This window comes from Spinacia oleracea, chromosome 3 (genome assembly GCF_020520425.1).
Source record: "Spinacia oleracea cultivar Varoflay chromosome 3, BTI_SOV_V1, whole genome shotgun sequence".
Taxonomy (NCBI): domain Eukaryota; kingdom Viridiplantae; phylum Streptophyta; class Magnoliopsida; order Caryophyllales; family Amaranthaceae; genus Spinacia; species Spinacia oleracea.
Window position 1 is genome coordinate 77,427,911 of NC_079489.1, and position 20,027 is coordinate 77,447,937.

At 39.1% G+C, this 20,027-nt stretch overlaps 1 protein-coding gene across 1 annotated transcript; it reads right to left on the minus strand.

Moving 5' to 3' along the window:
- Positions 1 to 1,718: 1,718 nt before the first annotated feature.
- Positions 1,719 to 4,541, minus strand: LOC110804564 (uncharacterized). The gene is made up of 2 exons (XM_022010170.2): positions 3,671 to 4,541; positions 1,719 to 3,550 (listed from the first exon to the last, which is right to left on the minus strand). The coding sequence occupies exons 1-2, from the start codon at positions 4,539 to 4,541 to the stop codon at positions 1,719 to 1,721; spliced, it is 2,703 nt and encodes a 900-aa protein (XP_021865862.2).
- Positions 4,542 to 20,027: the final 15,486 nt, after the last annotated feature.

The following is a 20,027-nucleotide window of genomic DNA, read 5'->3' on the forward strand; positions in this document are numbered from 1 at the left end:
AGAATTGGATGACCACTTTAGCATCATTTGTAGGGATGACAATGGCCTCAATCCACCTGGACACGTAATCAACCGCAAGAAGTATGTAGGTGCTCCCTTGCGAAGAAATGAAAGGCCCCATGAAGTCAATAGCCCATACATCGAAAATTTCAAGCTCAAGGATGGGATTTTGAGGCATTTCATCCTTCTTGGAGATATTCCCAACTCGTTGACACCTACCACAAGTCTTCACGAAAACCCAAGCATCCTTGAAAAGAGATGGCCACCATAGAAGATATTGCAAAACCTTTGCCGCGGTTTTGGAGGCACCCATGTGACCACCACTAGGTGAGGAATGACACATATGAAGAACACCTTGAATTTTATCATCTGGAACACACTTCCTCGAGAGATCATCAACACCTCGTTTCAATAGACATGGATCATCTCAAATATATTGCTTACAATCATGTCTCAACTTCCTCCGTTGTTGGGAGGTGAAGTCCGGAGGAATCGCCCCACAAGCTAGAAAATTCACAATATCGGCATACAAAGGAGTGACCTTGGTATAAATAGCATAGAGGTGATCATCCGCAAAAGCCTCATCAATGGGGAGATTTTCACCACTTCCCTTCACTTCCAACCTAGACAAGTGATCCGCCACTAGATTCTCGGTTCCCTTCTTATCACGGATCTCGATATGAAATTCTTGAAGGAGAAGGATTCAACGGATAAGCCTTGGCTTGGCGTCCTTCTTAGAAAGGAGGTACTTCAAGGCCGAATGATCCGTGTAGATGACAATTTTTGAACCGAGAAGATAAGGACGGAACTTCTCCAAGGAATAGACAACCGCAAGAAGCTCTTTTTCCATAGTGGCATAGTTCTCTTGCGCGTCATCAAGAGTCTTGCTTGCATAAGAAATTGCATGAAGGGCCCTACCATCTCTTTTCCCAATTAGCACCGCCCCAATGGAAAAATCGCTAGCGTCGCACATGATCTCGAAGGGTAGCTCCCAATTGGGGGGTTGAATAATGGGTGCCGTGAGGAGAGCTTGTTTGATCCAATTGAAAGACTCAAGGCATTCATTAGTAAAAACAAAATGGACATCCTTGACAAGCAAACTAGATAGTGGTTTAGCAATTTTTGAAAAATCCTTGATAAACCGCCGGTAGAAACCGGCGTGACCAAGGAAACTACGAATCCCCTTGTCATTGATTGGGGGAGGCAATTGCTCAATCACTTCTATTTTGGCCTTGTCAACTTGGATTCCCTTGCTTGAAATCACATGACCAAGGACAATGCCTTCCTCTACCATAAAGTGGCACTTCTCCCAATTCAAAACGAGGTGGACATCCTCACACCTTTTCAACACCTTTCCTGGATTGAATAGGCATGAATCATAGTCTTCCCCATAGGCACTAAAGTCGTCCATGAAGACTTCCATGATTTTCTCAAGAAATTCCGAAAATATTGCCATCATGCATCGTTGGAAAGTTGCTGAAGCATTGCACAACCCAAACGGAATCCTTCGATATGCAAAGGTGCCAATTGGGCATGTGAATGTTGTCTTTTCTTGATCACTTGGATGGATGGGAATTCGGAAGATTCCCGAATACCCATCCAAGAAGCAAAAGTATTTGTGCTTGGCAACCCTTTCCAACATTTCATCTATGAATGGGTAGAGGAAAGTGGTCTTTTCTGGTGGCGGTGTTTAGTTTGCGATAGTCTATGCACATGCGTCAACCGGTCACAACCGTAGTGGGGATTAACTCATCATTATTGTTCTTAATGACGGTCATTCCCCCCTTTTTGGGTACTACTTGGACGGGGGAAACCCACTTACTATCCAAAATCGGATAAATAATTCCCGCATCCAATAGTTTTACTACTTCCTTCCATACCACTTCCCTCATATTGGGGTTCAATATCCTTTGAGGCTCAATAGAAGGTTTATGACCTTCTTCAAGAACAATTCGATGCATGCGAAAATCCGGGCTAATCCCTTTCAAATCACCAATGCTATACCCAATGGCCTTTTTATGTTTTCTCAAAACATTCAAGAGTTTGGAAATCTCTTCATCGTTGAGTTTAGCATTGACAATTACCGGACTTGCATCATCAAGGTAAGCATATTTGAGAGTAGAAGGGAGGGGTTTGAGTTCAAGCTTGCTTACCTCCTTGGTGGTCTCAACAGACACCAAGGGTTCTTCATAATCCATAGCTAGAAGCATCTCTTGAGTCTCCATGGTGGAATTGCATTCATTGGGATCATGCACAAGAACATACTCAAGAACATCGTTAGTAGAATGCATATGCATGCTCATAGACTCATTGACAATCTCATCAAGGATATCAATCCTTTTACAATCATCCATGTGGGAGGGGCATCTCATGATTTGGTTAAGTTGAAACTCAATTTTCCCATCCCCCACACTAAGGGATAGTCTACAACCTCTCACATCTAAGATTGCCCCCGCAGTGGCAAGAAAAGGTCTTCCTAAGATGATTGGGACATTAGGGTCATCCTCCATTTCTAAGACCACAAAATCTACGGGAATAAAGAACTTCCCAACCCTCATAGGCACATCCTCTACCTTACCCAATGGAAGTTTCACCGAACGGACGACTAATTGGAGGGACACTTGGGTAGGCTTCAACTCCCTCACAATCAACCTTTGAAATATAGAGAATGGCATTACACTCACACTTGCCCCCAAGTCACATAGGGCCTTATCTATGAAAATTTCCCCAATTGCACAAGGGATGGAAAAACTCCCGGGATCTTTCAATTTGGTGGGCAACTTATTTTGGATAATGGCACTACAACTTTCGGGTAGGCTAATAGTCTCAACCACATCCACAACCCTCTTCTTGGTTAGGATCTCCTTCAAAAACTTGGCATATGTAGGCATCTGCCTAAGGGCTGCGGCAAAAGGAATGTTCACATAGAGGTTCTTGAGGACTTCTTGGAATTTTGCAAATTGGTCATCAAGGTTAGCTCCGGCAAAACGAGATGGGAAAGGAAATTTGGGTTTGTAAGGAGGAACCACTCTCTTTGGGACTTCAAAACCCATTGTCTCACTTACCACAACCTCTTCCTCGTCTATGGTGGTATCAACAATAGGCTCACTCTCATCAATGGGCTCACTCTCTCCTTGAGTTAGACTCTTAGTAGTTGAATTCACAAGGTTTTTCCCACTTCTTGTCACAATATCATTAGCTTGATGGATCTCGTCGGGACTTACCCCTTGAGGGGGTAAATAACCGGGAACTCTTGAAGCATTAGAGGATGACAATTGTGCAATTTGTGTTTCAAAAATTTTATTATGGGTGGCCATGGAATCAAACTTTTGGTTGACTTGAGTCATGAATGTTTTCAACATTGCTTCAATATTGGACTCTTGAGGAGGTGGAGCATTGAGGAGCGGTCTTTGAAAACCGGGAGGGGGATTTTGAAAGCTTTGTGGTGGAGGCGGTCTTTGAAATTGAGAAGAAGAGAAAGATTGACCTTGGTAACTCCCATGACTTTGATAGTTTTGTGGTGGTGCTCTTTGGAAGTTTGAGGATTGGCCTTAATTTTGAAAATTTTGGGCATAGTTTTGATTCCTTGGACTCCCATAATAGTTTGAACTTCCACCCTCATAGTTGCCTTGATTTCGACCATTCCCATGATTTTCAAATTGGTTTTGACCTTGGGTTTGATCATCCTTCCAACTAAACCTTGGGTTGTGCCCCCAACTGGGGTTATAGGTGTTGGAATAGGGATCAAACCGTTGGTTGCTTGCATTATTGAAAGCATTAACTTGTTCCATGGGTTGGTCGAAAGGATAGCAATATGAAGAGGGATGCTCAAACGAACCACAATAATCATAAGACAAAGCACATGACATGACACTAGAAGGGGATTGGGGACTAGGAGGACAAGGAGGGATAGAATTGGACCTTTGAAGTTGTGTGACGAGAGCATTAAACTTGGAGCTCAAGGCATGGATCGGCTCAAGGTCGTACCTTCCTCCTTTCTTGTCACATTTTCTCCTATCATCGTTCCAATTTTCACAATTTCGGACCACATCATCAATGATGTCAAAAACCTCTTCCAAGCTCTTCTTCATGATTGGACCCCCGGCTCCCGCATCTAGGGCCGTCCTAGAGGCCTTAGAAAGCCCGTGGTAGAAAAAATGGAGGAGCACCCCCATCTCTATGCCATGATGTGGGCATTGGCGAATGAGCTCATTGAATCTGTCCCACGACTCTTGAAGGGTTTCATCGGTCCTTTCCTTAAATGTCATCATCTTGGAGCGGTAGTCCGCAGTTTGCACGGGGCTACTATATTTGTTGATGAATGCCTCTGTCACCTCATTCCAAGAGGTTAAGGAGTTTTCCTTGAGGTCATGGAGCCATTTTCTTGCGTTACCGATCAAGGAGAACTTGAAGAGAGCCATGCATATGTATTCTTGGGTTACCCCATTGTGTTTCACCGTGGAGCAATAATCGACAAAAGTCTTTAGATGTTCCCTAGGACTCTCAAGTCTCGACCCGGTAAATTGGCTCCTTTGAACCATCCCAATAAGTGCGGGTCGCAACTCAAAGTCGGTAGCCTCCAAGGCCGGAAGTAAGATCGCACTTTTTTCCTCATAGGCCCCGGGGCACCATAACTCCTTAAATCATGCGCCATTAGAAATGTATCACTTGAACTACTCTTGAAATATCAGAGACATTCCGTTTCTCCGTCCGAATCTTCTAGTTCTTCGTGCGCAAAAGGAAAAATGTGTTTCTCTTGATGATCAATGTTGTTAGATGCTCGTTGCAAGCTTCGTCGCCTAGCACGAAATGTCCACTCAATTTCAGGATCTTGAGGAATGAGGGGAGAGGCTCTTGGAATTCTTGGCATGCACACTCAAGCAAACATTAGCATTGACAATCAAAAGGAAAAGAGGAAAGCAATTAAAAGAACTAGACTCATCACTAAAAGCAACTAAACTTAGCCGCAACTCCCCGGCAACGGCGCCAATTTGATTGGGGGAAAAACTAGGTTGTTGCTAATCTTACACCTAAATCAATCCAAATACCTAAACTAACCACTAGAACCAAGTAGAGTAGCAATCAAAGGGTCGATATCCACAGAGAATTGCGAGTTTTGTAGCTAGAAATGCTAATATAAGCTAGTTCGAAATGGGGTTGGTTGTTGAAAAGGAAAATTCAAATTAAACGATTAGAACGATAAACAAGGATTAAAAACACTAGGGAATTGGGGTTCACCAAGGGGTACATGCAATAGGGGATTAAGGATTTGGGGGGTTAACTAGACTTGCAAAGACAAATTGAAAAGGGGAATCGATCTTTAATACTCTCAAAACAATGAATCATGTGTCTGCATCAACCCAAAGGCTAAGAATCAATCAAAATAAATCCGATCGAAATCATACAACGCAAGGACTCACAATCCCTTGCCAAATCAATGCATCGTATTCCATTGACCAAGAAAAGTTACGTCTAACCAAACAAGCAACGAGGAACCCCCCAACTTATGCGTTTAATTGCAAGAACTAATAAATCCTACCTTAAAACCCCATACATGGAAACCCTAGACTACACCCCAAACCCCTAGATGAGGACTACATACTTACTCATGAAATTGACCACCAATTTCAACATGATATATTCAATAGGAGCATGCATTTCCAATTAATCAAGCAAATGTCTAGCCAAATCCAAGTAAACAAGAGAAATAGAAAAGAGAGAAATATAAAAGTGCCTATTTTTGGGGTTTTTTATTAATGAGAAATCAAGAGACAAAAGTAAGAAAAAAAATCAGAAATTAATGACAATAAATGCAAATAAGAGTTGAGAATTTTTACAATGAAGCTTCAATTCCAAGATTAGGGAGAATCCCAAGCATAAAAATGAGCAATGAATGAAGTTCTCTTCCTTTCTCTCTCCAAAATAAATTTCAGACTATTTTTGTTCTAAACTAGGTTTTCTAAAAGTTCCCAAAAAGCTTTAAATAGTCCCGAAAAAAGGTTCAGCACTTGCAGCAGGTTCGGTCGAACAGCAAAGAAGTTCGGTCGAACCAAGAGGCAGGTTCGGCCGAACCAGCATCAGGTTCGTCCGAACTTGAGGGGAATCAGGAAATTTTCTCACAGCAAGGTTCGACCGAACTTTTAGGGAAGTTCGACCGAACTTTTAGGGAAGTTCGGCCGAACCTTCAGAATTTTTCGGCCGAACTTCTGGGCTTGTTTGTTTCAGACATTTCTGCTTCGGTTCGGCCGAACATATTGAGTTCTTGATTCCTTGATTCCCTTTTTCCACTTCGATCTTTCCTTGGGATGTCGTTGACTTCCATTGACTTTTCCGTCCGCTTTACTTGTTTTCCTACACATTAACAAACCCGTGAAAAGCAAAAGCTTGACAAAAGATGAGAAAAACAAGGGAAAATGACTGCAATTGGGAAAAACCAAGTCAACTAAGCAAGGGAGAGAAAAAGGGGACTAGAATAAGCACAAAATGGAAGAAAACGAACAAAAACAAGAATAAAAAGAGGCAAAGTACTATCCTAAGAGTGACATAAATGTCACTCATTACATAGTAGTGTTAAAAAATGGCACGAATTTACACAAGTGATGTTAAATCCACATAAATTTGTTGAAATTTACAACTGCACAAGAATTCTTACCTCATCCACAAAATTAAAAGCGCAATGATGCAAAGAAATCAAGAAGAATGTAATTCAATCAAATGGGGTAAACAAGAAAATGATGGAATTAGTGGTGGAGTGAAAATTGGAGAGAGAGTGGAAGAAGATGGTGAATGTAAATGCAGAAGGGAAGAGGTTGAAGATGATGGAAATGCAGAAGGGGATGATTGGATGTGGGCCTTTGTATTTTATTTTATTTTTTTACATTTTCATTTGGGTGGGTATAGAGTAATTTATCGTTGATAACCAGCGATCTATCCTCCTTCTCTAAATGCATGTTTTCTCAATTTAATATATTATTTATAAAGGGAAGTTTTTTCAAGAGTTTTGGGAGCGTCAGCGTAGGGAAGTCCAGTCATAAATCGAATATTGGTTATTTAAAAAAAATACTTAGTAGATAACTATGTTAAACATATAAAATTCACTTCGTAATATTTTAAGATAAAAAGTAAATAAATAAAGTTTGAGAAAAGTATAATACTGATTTATCAATTTATATAAACTCGATTTTCCCCCAAAAAAATGGTATAAACTCATTTTTCTTCTTAAAAAAATATATTCAAACTTGATACCCTCGCTCCGAGGCCATTGTTACTACGCAGACTTTATCACTTCATGTATTTTTATTTTTATTTTAATTAAGTTATTTTATTCTTTTCAATTTATTATAGTTTTTATAATTTAATTTATCATCATTAAATTACGCTTAGATGGTTTGTTTTGATTTCGTAGGTAGTCATAGTATGAATTTATTTTATTAATCATATTAAGAAGAAGAACTAACATAGTAGGTTGATTTCATCAATAAACATGTCACAAAACATCTTGGTCCTGTGTTAATTTGAGACTTTTGAGTTGTTTTCTTTTCGAGTTTCATTAGATTTTTAAGAAGAGTTATCCGAAAATAAATAGTATTTTCTATTGGGTTTGCCGAGTAAATAGACTTTTACCTAAGAATATTACTCCGTACATCTTACATTATACATATATATAATTTATGTACGGAGTATTAAGTAAATTAGTTTAGTAATGATTTGATTTTTTTTTTTTGAAACAGGAAGAAAAAACATAGAATTTGGTTATACTTCTCGTGTTTCCAGTACATAAAATATTATCGTACAACTCGGACAACGACCGGGCTTCATAACTACTCCCTCCGTCCCTAAAACATTGCATCAAACGATATTTTTCACTTTAACAAAAAAGTAAGCAAAAGAAAAGCAAGTGGGTTGGTAGGTTTGTCTTTCGCTAGTTAAATAATCTGTAATAGAATGAGGGTGTTTGGTTATGAGAGATTTGAGGGGAAAATAGCTTTTTGGGGTGAAATAGAGGTTTGACCTTTAGAAAAAGCTAATTGGAAGTGTTTGGTTAGGAGATGATTGGAAGAGAGTTTTGGGGTGAAAAAGCTAATTTAAAAAAAGCTCAATATAGGGATCTTTTTCCAATTAGAGGTTTGATCAGAAAGTGGATGAAAATGACTATTTTTTCCTACTACTGCGTATAATTACAACTACTATCAATCTTGGTACCCTACATATTTTTCTCCTAAAAACATTACTCATACTTTCTTTTTCATTTCATCTTATTTACTAGATTCGTTTTTTGTTGTAATAAATTTTATATTAGTACTTTGAAGTATATTGCAATCATGCTTGAAATATCATTAGTAATATTTCTCTATTTGAAAAATATATATTATCAAAAAAATTAAAATAAGAATAATTTTTTTTAAAATAAATTTATTTTATTTAGTCAATATTTATTAGAAAAATATAAAGAGAAAAAAATTAACACAGTAAACTATTTTTCTAATATTAATAAGAAACAAAGTATGTCAATGTCCTTAATGGTCATAAATAGCTAACAACTATCAGCTAATTTACCAAACACTTTTACACAAACATTTAATGCAACCAGCTAGTCAAATCAACTAATGCAAACAGCTAACCGCTAACAGCTAGTCAAACTAGCTATATGCTAACAACTAACAGGTCCTAACCAACCAGGGCCAATATGAGAAAAACCATTTGACGATCATATACTATAAATGGTATAGAACAAACTCAAAAGGAAAATCTTTTGAAGACGGGGGTAGTAGTTACTCGATATGTAGGAGTATTTAGAATTATTCTTGCGTGGACCTGGTCCACAATAATATTAGTGTGGACACAAAATCAATAGTTTTCTCTAGCACCCTTTTTACACTTATAGTGACCTTTATTGTTCATATAATAACTATAATAAATTAAACACCAAAATTCTTAGACATAATAATCATTTTTTGAAACATAGTAACCCTATGTTTTTAAAAGCGAATTGTGACTTAAAATCACGTTATTCAAGCACAACATGTATCAACGACACTAATTTGATATTTTTTCATAATAATCCTAATAAAATGCCAAAATAAATTAGGAACAAGTTGTTGACTTTATTTTAAGGCATGGTCCATAATAAATTAGTGTGAACCAAATCCATTTAAGAATTGATGAGTACTTAAATGATCTTTTTTTGGTAATCCGCGTCATGTCATTTTTACGGTCGCACACTCGCATCCAAACACCATTTATATCTGAAACTGAAACATTCCCAAATAGGCACCTCCGCTCCTGTGGCCGTTGTGACCAGTTTACTGGAAAACAAACCACAATACGAAGTACAGTACTTTTTTTTAAGTTTCCTTGTTGGCTCCTTCTAAACTTTGTAACATTTGTTCAAAAGATCTTGCGTGCAACTCTCTATCACTACATCTGTTTTATAATGGTATTGACAAATTTTTTTGATAGTTTGGAATGATTTTATTAAGGTTGGGCCAATTCTTGCCAATGATTACAGAGTACCTTACATAATGATTAAAAGTTACCAATCCAGAAACTATTTATGAGCACCAATCATACACCAAACTAGAAAAAAGCAACGAGTATATGAGCCCCTTCAAAGCCATGCTATGAATTCATCCATACGGCGTAATCCCTGCTTGACTAAAATGTCAGCCACCACATTTGACTCTCTCTTCTTGTGAGATATTGTGAATCCTGGTTCCGTTTTTGATGCATTTCGGATGAAGTTCAGAATGAAATTGAGGTTCCAGGGGCCCCCATTGTCATCTAGGCACCATTGTACTGCGTTCTTTGAGTCGGATTCTATCAAAGTATGTGACGGTTTGAGACGGTCGCACTTCTGTGAAATAGTGATCGCCCTGTGCATTGCCAAAAACTTTTGCATAGTTTATTTCCATGGGGGGAATTGGTGCGAAGAAGACACACACAAAGTGTCCATTAAAGTCTCGAAGTACACCTCCAATGGCAGGTTTATGGGAGGTTGGGTTATAGGATGCATCAACATTCCACTTCAAATGATTAGAAGGAGGAGGGCACCATATTGGACGAGGCGATGGTGAAGTGGCTTGTAAGCCTGGGTTCGTCCTCGACCTCCATAATAAACATGAAGGGTTTAAAGGAATGTCTTGGGTGGAGTACGGAAATGGGTCACCCCACCCTTTAATCCACCAACTCAGTCTTGTCAGAATTAATTCTTGGAGGCAACTCATGGATGAGGATGAGTTAGAGAAGAATCTTGCGTTTCTTTCTTTCCATAGAGTCCATAGGATAATGGGGAGAGAGGCGGACCATACTTTCTTGAAGAACCCATTGTGAGAAGGAAATGACCATTGTTCGAACAATTTAGCCAATTAGATAGGAGGAGACCAAGAGAGTCCCCAAATATTTAGCCACCAACACCAGATTTTCCACACTAATTTGCAGTGCATTAGCAAATGATCACATCTTTCTGGAAATATGTTGCAAAAGGTGCGGAGTCCTACCGAGCCCGGTATTGCTCCCGTTGAGATGAGTTTTGATTTTGTATTGAGCCTTCCAAGTAAAGAGAACCATGTGAATAGTTCTATTCGGTGGGGAATTAATCCACATCACAGGCCATTAAAAGATGAATTTCTACTATCAACTGATTGCTTTGTGAGTTCCAGGTAGAAAGATTTTACAGAGAATTCACCTGTTTTGTGTGGTATCCATATGAGGGTGTCTTTACGGCCCGGAGATAGTACGACCCTATTGAGGGTGGATTTTAGAAGATGTTCTTCTTGGATATCTTGAGGCCTTAAGTCACGTTTCCAAGAGTAAGCCCACTTCCATACTTGACCATCCCAAAAACCTAAGGAAGAAACCATTGCATCAAGTGAGGGGGATAAGAGAAATAGTCTGGGGCAAGCTCATTTCAAGGGTTTGTCTCTAACCCATAGATCATGCCAAAAGAGGGTGTTCTCGCCCCCTCCAAATTTTGTTCTGATGTTTGTCAGTGCAGTTATTTTGGCCACAGGGTGCTGTAGTATTGCCCCGCAAATCGCCCTCCACAGCCCACCGCGATTTGGCGTGGATATGTCCAGTAAGGAGAATGTTAGCCCATAGCCATACTTTGCTTTAATAACATTGTACCACAGGGAGTTCGTTCCGTTAGCCAGGCGCCAGAACCATCGAAACAATAGGCCTAAATTCTTCCTTTTCAAATTTCCAATATTTAAGCCCCCTAATGATTTTGGCAATTCCATTATTTTCCAAGCCACTAATGGAGTTGATCTTTTGTCGGAGTTGTATCTCCACAAAAATTGTCGTTGTATCTTGACAATTTTGTTGATGATACCTATAGGCACTGGGAAGAGAGACATGTAATACAAGGGAAGGCTTGACAAGGAGGCCTTTATGAGTGTTATTCGACCTCCAATAGAAAGTAGGTTTCCTTTCCATGATGCAAGTTTCTTATGTAGTCGATCAATGATTGGGTTCCAAACTTCCATTCGGGAGGTGTTGCCCCTATAGGCAGACCGAGATACTTGGACGGAAATTTTTCACTTTTACAGAGGAGGGATGAGGCGAGATGGTGGTGCAATGACTCTTGGAGGTTAATGCCAAGTATGGATGACTTCTGAAAATTGACTCGAAGGCCCGAAGCTTGGTGGAAAAGTATGAGGGCTCTTTTGATGTTCATGATTTGATCCAAATGTGGAGGACAGAAGATAATAGTATCATCTGCGTATTGTAGGTGAGATATTGTGACACTGTTGCGGCCGACTTTTATTCCTTCCCATAAATTAAAGTCAAGCCCACGTTGAAGCAGTAAACTAAGGGATTCGACTACAAGATCAAAAAGGAAGGGAGAGAAAGGGTCCCCTTGGCGGAGGCCCCGATGTAGCTTGAAAGGGGGAGTCGGGGAGCCATTAATTAGGATAGAAGCTGATGCCGTCATGACACAAGAGTTAATCCATTGTCGCCATAGGGCCGGGAAGCCCATTTGATCAAGGGTCCGGTCAAGGTAACACCATGAGACACTATCAAAAGCCTTGTGGAAATCAAGCATTAGAGTGGCTACTTTGGCGTTTTGGCGACGGCAAGAGTCAATTAGTTCGCCTGCGATCAAAGCACCGTCAAGAATTTGTCTACCTTAAACAAAGGAGGATTGATGGGGGCCGATCAGGGAATCCATGACTTGTTGGAGTCGACGAGCCATAATTTTTGTGATGATTTTATATATGCAGCCAACCATGCTAATTGGTCTGTAATCTTTGAAACCAGTGGGACAATCTAGTTTGGGAATTAGGGCAATGAAGGTCGTGTTTGAGCCCTTCGGGAGTCTCGATGATCCCCAAAACTCCTCCATTATTCCATATACATCTTCTTTTATCACCTCTCATGAGTTTTTAATAAATCTGAAATTGAAGCCGTCTGGCCCCGGGGCCTTTGAGCTATCACAAGAGGCAACGGCAGCATCATTTTCCTCATGAGAAAATTTTTGAGTTAACATTGCATTCTGTTCTTGACTTAGAGTTTTGAAATTGAGTTCAGTGAATGTCGGGCGAGAGAGATACTCCTCTTTGAATATCCCCTTGAAATAATTGACTGCTTCTTTTTTTATGGTATTAGGGTCGCAAGTGATATTTCCATTAAAACGGAGACATTCAATAGCATTTCTCCTTCTTTGGATCGAGGCGATGGCATGAATATATTTTGTGTTTTTATCCCCTCCTTTGAGCCACCGAGATCTCGAGTTTTGCGCCCAATATTTTTCCTTTCGTTTCATCCATTGCCGTAATTCTAGTTGTGCCTGTTTTCGGTCTTGTATTTCTTCAGGGGAGAGATCCCTGATGTTTGCAAGTGCATCAATTTGGAGGATTTTTTCCTCTATGGTAGCAATTTGATCGTCAATTCGGCCAAATTCATGATTGTTCCAGGATTTCAGGTTTGTTTATACCACTCTCATTTTGTCTAGGATCGAACCCTTGGATGATGACCAGGAATTTTTGATTGTCTGTAGGCAACCAGGATGAGTGAGCCAGCAATCTTGAAACCGGAAGGGCCGTGGACCCCAGTTGATGTTGTGGGAGCTGACTAGAAGAGGACAGTGATCTGAGAGTGACCGCTTTAGAAGAGAAACTTTAATGGAGGGGAATAAGGTGACCCATTCTGGATGAAAAAATAATCGATCCATCTTACTCTTTTATTGCCCTCTAAACCAGGTGAACCAACCATTCATAGCATCTATTTCCACGACTTGTAGCTCCTGCAAAAAGTTTTGGAAATCCTGTTAGCCATTGGCATCGATATATTGGCTGCCTCTTTCTGTAGGTGATAGGGTTTCATTGAAGTCTCCTATGAGGAGACAAGGGAGATCAGATGATTTCCAGAATTCTATGATTTCAGTCCAAACCATAGCTCGACCCTCGACAGTGCATGGGTTGTAGATATTCAACAGCGTGCATTTGAAATTAGATTTGGATATGATGCCTGTTAGGGCGATCCAGTGCCTCTCAGTTCTCAAGGATTCTAACTTAAAGAAATTTGAATCCCATAATGAGAGTAATCATCCCGAATTCCCTACTGAGGGTGCAAAGGAGATTTCCACTCCTGCTTGTTTCCATATTCAGTGTTGGATTTTGGTGTTGAAAGTCTCCATTTTTGTTTCCTGAATAAACACAAAGTGGGATTTTGAGAAGTAATCATTTTTCGAAGGGCACTTCTTTTGACTTTTGCACCAATACCTCTAATATTCCAAGAGAGAATTATCATTATATATAGTTCAATGAATAGGATCATGATGGCGAGAGTTACTGAAGATTAGTCTCCCAGTCTGATTTCTGCCGTTCGAGTTCTTTCTCAACTCGTTCCTACAGAACATTCATCTGACCATTGAATTGAATTCCGATTTTACTCGCCATTTCTATTGTGTTCCTTGTTGTTATTTTGTGGATGTTCATGCCTTGAGCAGACAGTTGTGGTGAATGAGACAAGGGGGAATAGGGTGGTTTTCTTTTCAGCTTTTTTCTTTGTAGTCGACGAGCACATTTCTGTTTTTGAGCTTGGATGATGTTTTGTGGGATTGTTGATTCGAACCCAGGGGGAAACAATGGCCTGAGGAGGGACGATGCTGATGATGTCGAAGATGAGGGCCTTAGGAGAGGGCTAAATCTGTTTGATAGAAGTGGTGGGCTAGAAGGGGGGGAGTTGAAGTTGCCCAGTTTAGAGGTCGTCACTGGAGTGGGTTGGGCCTTTTTGGTTGGTTGTCATTGTTTGGATGATGAGTGGGTTCAGAATTTGGTTGGTTCAAGGTGTTCAGGAGAAGGGAATCTGGAAGATCTTTGTGATGTGATGGGGAATTCCCAATAGGACTGTTGGACTGGGTTACTGGAGTGACGGTTAACTCATTAATTGTGTGATGAGTTTTGGCTGATTCATGATCCTGGGGAAAAGGGATTTCTTGGAGGGAGAATTTTTGGGGGATTCCTATGTGGGGAGGTGGACCAGTGCCGTTATTGTCGGCAACGCAATTAATGCTGACATCATCGTTCACACTGTCAGCGAAAGCAGAGCGGGTAAGCCCATTCTGGTCGGAGTTTGGGGAGGAGGGGGGATATTGCGATTGGATTTCGGGCTGTGTTATTGAATACTGAGTCTGGTTTTCAGAGATGAAGATTTTTGATAGGGTTCCTTCTATGTCAATTTCCATTTCGCAGTTTATGTTGAATAAACAATCAGTGATAATGAGGATCTTGGCACGATCAAAATTTGAGTGGTCAACTGAAAGGACCCTTCCAAAGATGTTTCCTATACTGAAAAAGTTTTCATATCCCCAGCCTGATAGGAGGACTCCATACACATTTAACCATTTTTGTTTCCATTTGGTTGCACATACACTGTTGACGTTTCGGACATCCTAGAACCAGTTATCCAACCATCGACTTTCGATGATGGATTGTTTTTCATTGAGTGAGTAGAACTATATCAGATGCAAGAGACCTCCCATTAGCTTTATAGTGAGACAGGTGACCCCTTAGCCAATATTTGGTCGTGTATTTGCGATGATGAGAGGGATGCGATTGTTGTGGCAATGACACTTCTTTGAAATAGCTCTTCGTATTGACTGCTCCTTTTGCCGTTTATTTTTAGGATAGGGTCTTCCTCAAAATTCACCACTAAGATTTCATCTATTATCTTCTCTGTTTCCTCCCCCGATATTCTTGATGATGTTTTTCTGGTTGGTGTTGGTTCGAATTTGAAGAATTCTTGCTGGGGGTTTGGTTCGGGTGGTGGGGGTATGGGGATTGGTTTTGGTCGGTCAGGATCGATGGCCAGATCAGTTTCCTTGATGGTTGTTGTTTGCTGGTGGTTATTGTTCAGTTTGGTGGACAAATTGGGTGGAAGATGTGAGGAGAACACTTCTTTGTATGTTCTATGATCCCGATTTGAGGAGGTGATTTTCACTTGGTTTGACGGCTTTTGGTTTAGGGATTTTGATGGTGGTTCTCGGGGTTGGCCCGATGGGTGTGGGAGGTCCTTCTTTGCGGCTTTGACAATTAGTCTTCCCTGGCCAATTGTTCGCCCATTCCCACCGATAATAGCTTTGGTCATTGACTGGGAGGTCTTGAATTGGACAAATGCATATCTTACATTGTCTTTCAGGCGGAGCTTCGGGGGGATATAGATGTTTGAGGTTGTGCCATAGATTGAGAAAAAGCTTTCGATGTCGTAGGCGCAGGTGTTGATGGGTAGTGAGTCGATGAAGCAGGTTTTTGAGGCAGATGGTGGCTTGGGTTTAGGTTGTCTCCGGCGGCTTGGGTTTGGGTTGTCTCCGTCCATTTTTGGTTGAGACCACCGTTTTCAGTCCCCTTGTGTCTCCCTCTTTCTCTCTCTCTCTCTCTAAACATCTCTCTTTTTTGCCTATTGAGAATATTCACTAATGGTATTGACAATTATTTGTACAAATACTCCATATGTATTTTTTATTTGTACAAATACTCCATATGTATTTTTTGTAAGAGTTTTCTTAATTATTATTTCTAACCATAATTTTTTAGGAATTTAAATTTTATTTTTGGTAACTACATTCACTCCTCAATTGTTTATTATTTTTTTACTTTTCTATAAGCTCACTTAAATCATGTTATTATTTTTTACTTTCCTATAAACTCGTTTAAATTTTAATTTTTTTTAACTTTACATCCACTCCCCAGTTGACAATTGGTGATATTTTACTTTCCTAGGACAATTATTGTATTTGTGAACAGTTGGCAGGCCCGTCTTAAATATTTTATAGGTCCTGCTCTAATCTAGAAATGGGGCCCTAATATACACAAATGTGCAATTTTGTAAGAAATTTTTTCAAAATATTATGATACGAGTTATATACTACCTTTGTTCTTAAAAGTTATTTACTGAGCAATATATTATTTACTCTTGCTTACCAAAATAAATAAATATATACATATATTTACATAGAGATTATCTAAGCTTTAGATTTAAACTCCAAAAGGACTTTGATTTAATTCAAGGAATGAGAAAATTTTCTCATAACATTTGTTGATTGAAAATGTAAAGAGGTATTGGGAAATTGATAATTAAATTGAATGCTCTTTCAATTTTTTTTTTTTTTTTAACAGGACTTTCAAGTTAATATTTTCTTTACTCGACATTCATGTACTCCCTCCGTCTCTTTTTGTTCTTTACGTTTTTCTTTTTGGCTATTTCAAAATGTTCTTTACATTTCCTTTCATATTATCACATTAATGACTTATTATTCTATCAAAATTTGTGTTCCATTATTATTTTAACCAATTAAACTCATTGGGTCATTTAATCTCTCACACTTTTTCATTGGGACATTAAATTTTTCTCATTTCCCAATATTAGAATTTTGATAAAAGTGAAAAAATTATAAATATACGTAATTTATCTTGTTTAAATAAAAAAATTGAAGAATGTCGATGCAAATTAATTAATCGTTAAAACACGTGAAAAATACCAAATGTAAAAAACAAAAAGAGACGGAGGGAGTACTTTATATTGATTTGACCAAAAACATTCACGTAGGTACATGAATAATTAAGAATTAATGGGAAATTAAACAGTTAGTTTGACTTGGGAATGCGTACACTTGCTTGGAGGGTAAAATGAACAAAATTAAAAAAAAGCGCCTTAGTAGATAATAGAACCGCGCAAATCTTGATTTTATAGGATACCATCTTTACTGCTCCTCAGGTTCTAGATAGAGACGTTTCGGAATGCAAAGCGCATTGGTTTGTGAGCCACATTATCAAGAATGGGAAATGGAATTTAGAGGATATAGAACATTTGCTCCCTGTCGATTTGAAGAAGCACATTTAGCTACCCCCCTCTCCCAATCCTCTTCCATTGAGGATTTTATTCGTTGGACCCCCACAAAAGAAGGGTCCTTTACAATCAAATCTGCCTACAATCTGCTGCTTCATTCCCCTACTCCAGTTGGCCCAACTCAAAATAACATGCCCATCAATACTTTCCACTGGAAAAATCTATGGAAACTGAAAATCCCTTTTAAGTACAAAATGCTAATGTGGAACTGTATTAATGAAATTCTTCCATGTGCCCAAAAGCTAAATACTGTTATTCCTCAAATTGCACCAACTTGTGCTAGATGCTCTTCCAACAGTGAAACTCATATCCACATTTTTAGGGATTGTCATACTTCGTCAATTCTTTGGAATTTTATCTTTCAAAGACTGGGGATCCCAGATAAGTTTAATTATTCAATATTCCAAAATACTCCGTGGATATCTTGGATTCAATATAATTTCAGTTTGACACAATCTTGGAAGAACGTTTTTTCAGTTGCATGTTGGCATATTTGGAAACAAAGAAACACGGCTGTCTTTGAGCAGAAAATGAGAAGTGCCTTTTCCCTTTATTCAGCCTTTTTTGTTGACTACAAATTAACTACAACTATTTTACAGGGAAAGGGTAAGGAGAAGGTGGAAGATTCATCTTTTAACTCACTCACCTGGTTACCCCCAGCTCCTGGATTTCTGAAGCTGAACACAGATGGTGCTTGGAAAGGGATTGACAAGGCTGGTGGTGGTGGAGTACTGAGGAAAGAAAATGGTGATTGGTTTCTGGGATACTCAAGCAAATATAATGCTAAGACTCCATTAGCTGCTGAACTTTTGGCTTTAAGGGAAGGTCTCTCTGTGGCAAAAACTTTTGACATTGACAAACTTGAAGTGGAAACTGATGTTGATTCGTTAATCTTCATGCTTGACACCTCAACTGTAAACCCTTATCCACACCATGAGCTGGTGGCAGTTATTGAAGAAGTCTGTGGGATGCTTAATGGAAATTGGCAACTTGAATTTAGGCACATCCCCCGTTTCAAGAACTTAGTGGCGCCAGGGCCGTCTTAAACTTTTCGGAGGCCCTGTTCTAATCTTGTCCAAATCTAAAAAAACAGGGCCCTTAATATTAACAAAAAAAATGCAATAATCAAAATATTAATTACGAGCATTACAAGATAAGCACGAAAAAAAAAGTTGTAATTTAAAACCATAAAAAATGTGAAATTATAATAACAAAAAATTAAAATCATAAAACAACGAAATTAAGAAGAAAACAACAATTGATTTGATAAATAACGAATTAAAATAACGAAGTTGTTAAATTTTTGCAAATTCAATTGTAAAATAAAGAAATCGGAAATTATTACTCAATACAATCCAATCCAACCAGATTTCTGACCCTTATACACCTACCATATGACTCCAAATCAGGATCAAATGACAAATTATTTAGAGGCTTCGAGTAAGGTCTCCAACGAAAATCATCAACAACAAAATCAATAACCAAATCCACTTCCTTATTTCTCATAAATTTCACGTTATGCCATCTTTCTAATCTACAAGAACCTCTAGTCATGTAATTGAATTTTGGGCTCAATTTAGGAAACCTTTCCCAAAAACAGACTTGCAACAATCGCAAGGGTATAAAGAAATCTGTAGACACCTACTTTTGTCCCCATTCCCGAAAGGGAAGGTTCGATGATGAGAACATAAATCTCCACTTGACAACGCATCTCCTATAAAATAACGAATCTCAATCACCCTTTTCATTTCACCCGAAACCTGCTATTTATAGAAACCTGCTGTTTATGGAAACCTGCTAAAAATAGTAACTGCCGTAATGGGTAGCTGTTAAAAGTGGCAAGTCATAAAAGATAGAAACTTGTCTGAATTAGGTGTTGCACTCCAACATAAATCCTAAATGAGATAGAAATTGCGAGAGAATCCTATTCCTAATACGATTCTAAAATAAGAGTCACGTATTGATTGAAATCCTAACGAGCCTAGAGTACGTAACGGGCCCAGACGCATTCCGTCATAAAATTAATACGCACTAAAAGACTCGATTAAGTCTCATACGCTCCGGATTCTAAGAGTCCGAATCTGACAAAGAAACGGCCCAAACAGCAATTTCAACGCCCAGCCCTGGGCGCTGAAATTGCCTGGATCCTATTTTCAACGCCCAGAGCTGGGCGCCGGAATCTTTGACGCCCAGCACTGGGCGCTGAAAATACCTGGTACGTGTTTTTTCCTAATTCCTCGTGGATTAGAGTTCTACAATTCTATCTTTCCACTAACTCTTTTCTATAAATAGGGCCTTAAGTTCGACGTGAAAACAACACACAATTATATTTCTGAGTATTGACTCTGAACCCCTAAGCCTAAGCCTCACGCTGCAAAACCGATCACGCGTTCTGTCGCAATCGATCCATAAATCGAACAGAACGTATCCTGTCCCATAATTTGAGATTCGTTAAATAAAAGGAGAAATAGCAAAGTCAAAGTGGTTAGTTTTCTGAGAACCGTAACGCACCTCTCAAGGGTGCGTCGTAATGTGTCCCTTTTCCATGGTTTAATTGCTTTCCTCTCCCTTTTATGAACTGTTAAACTAACTAAAATCTAATTGTTTGATCACGCTTAATAAATATGATATTTTTGGGAAATTGGATTATCATGCTAGGTCCCTTAAAACAATCTAAATCA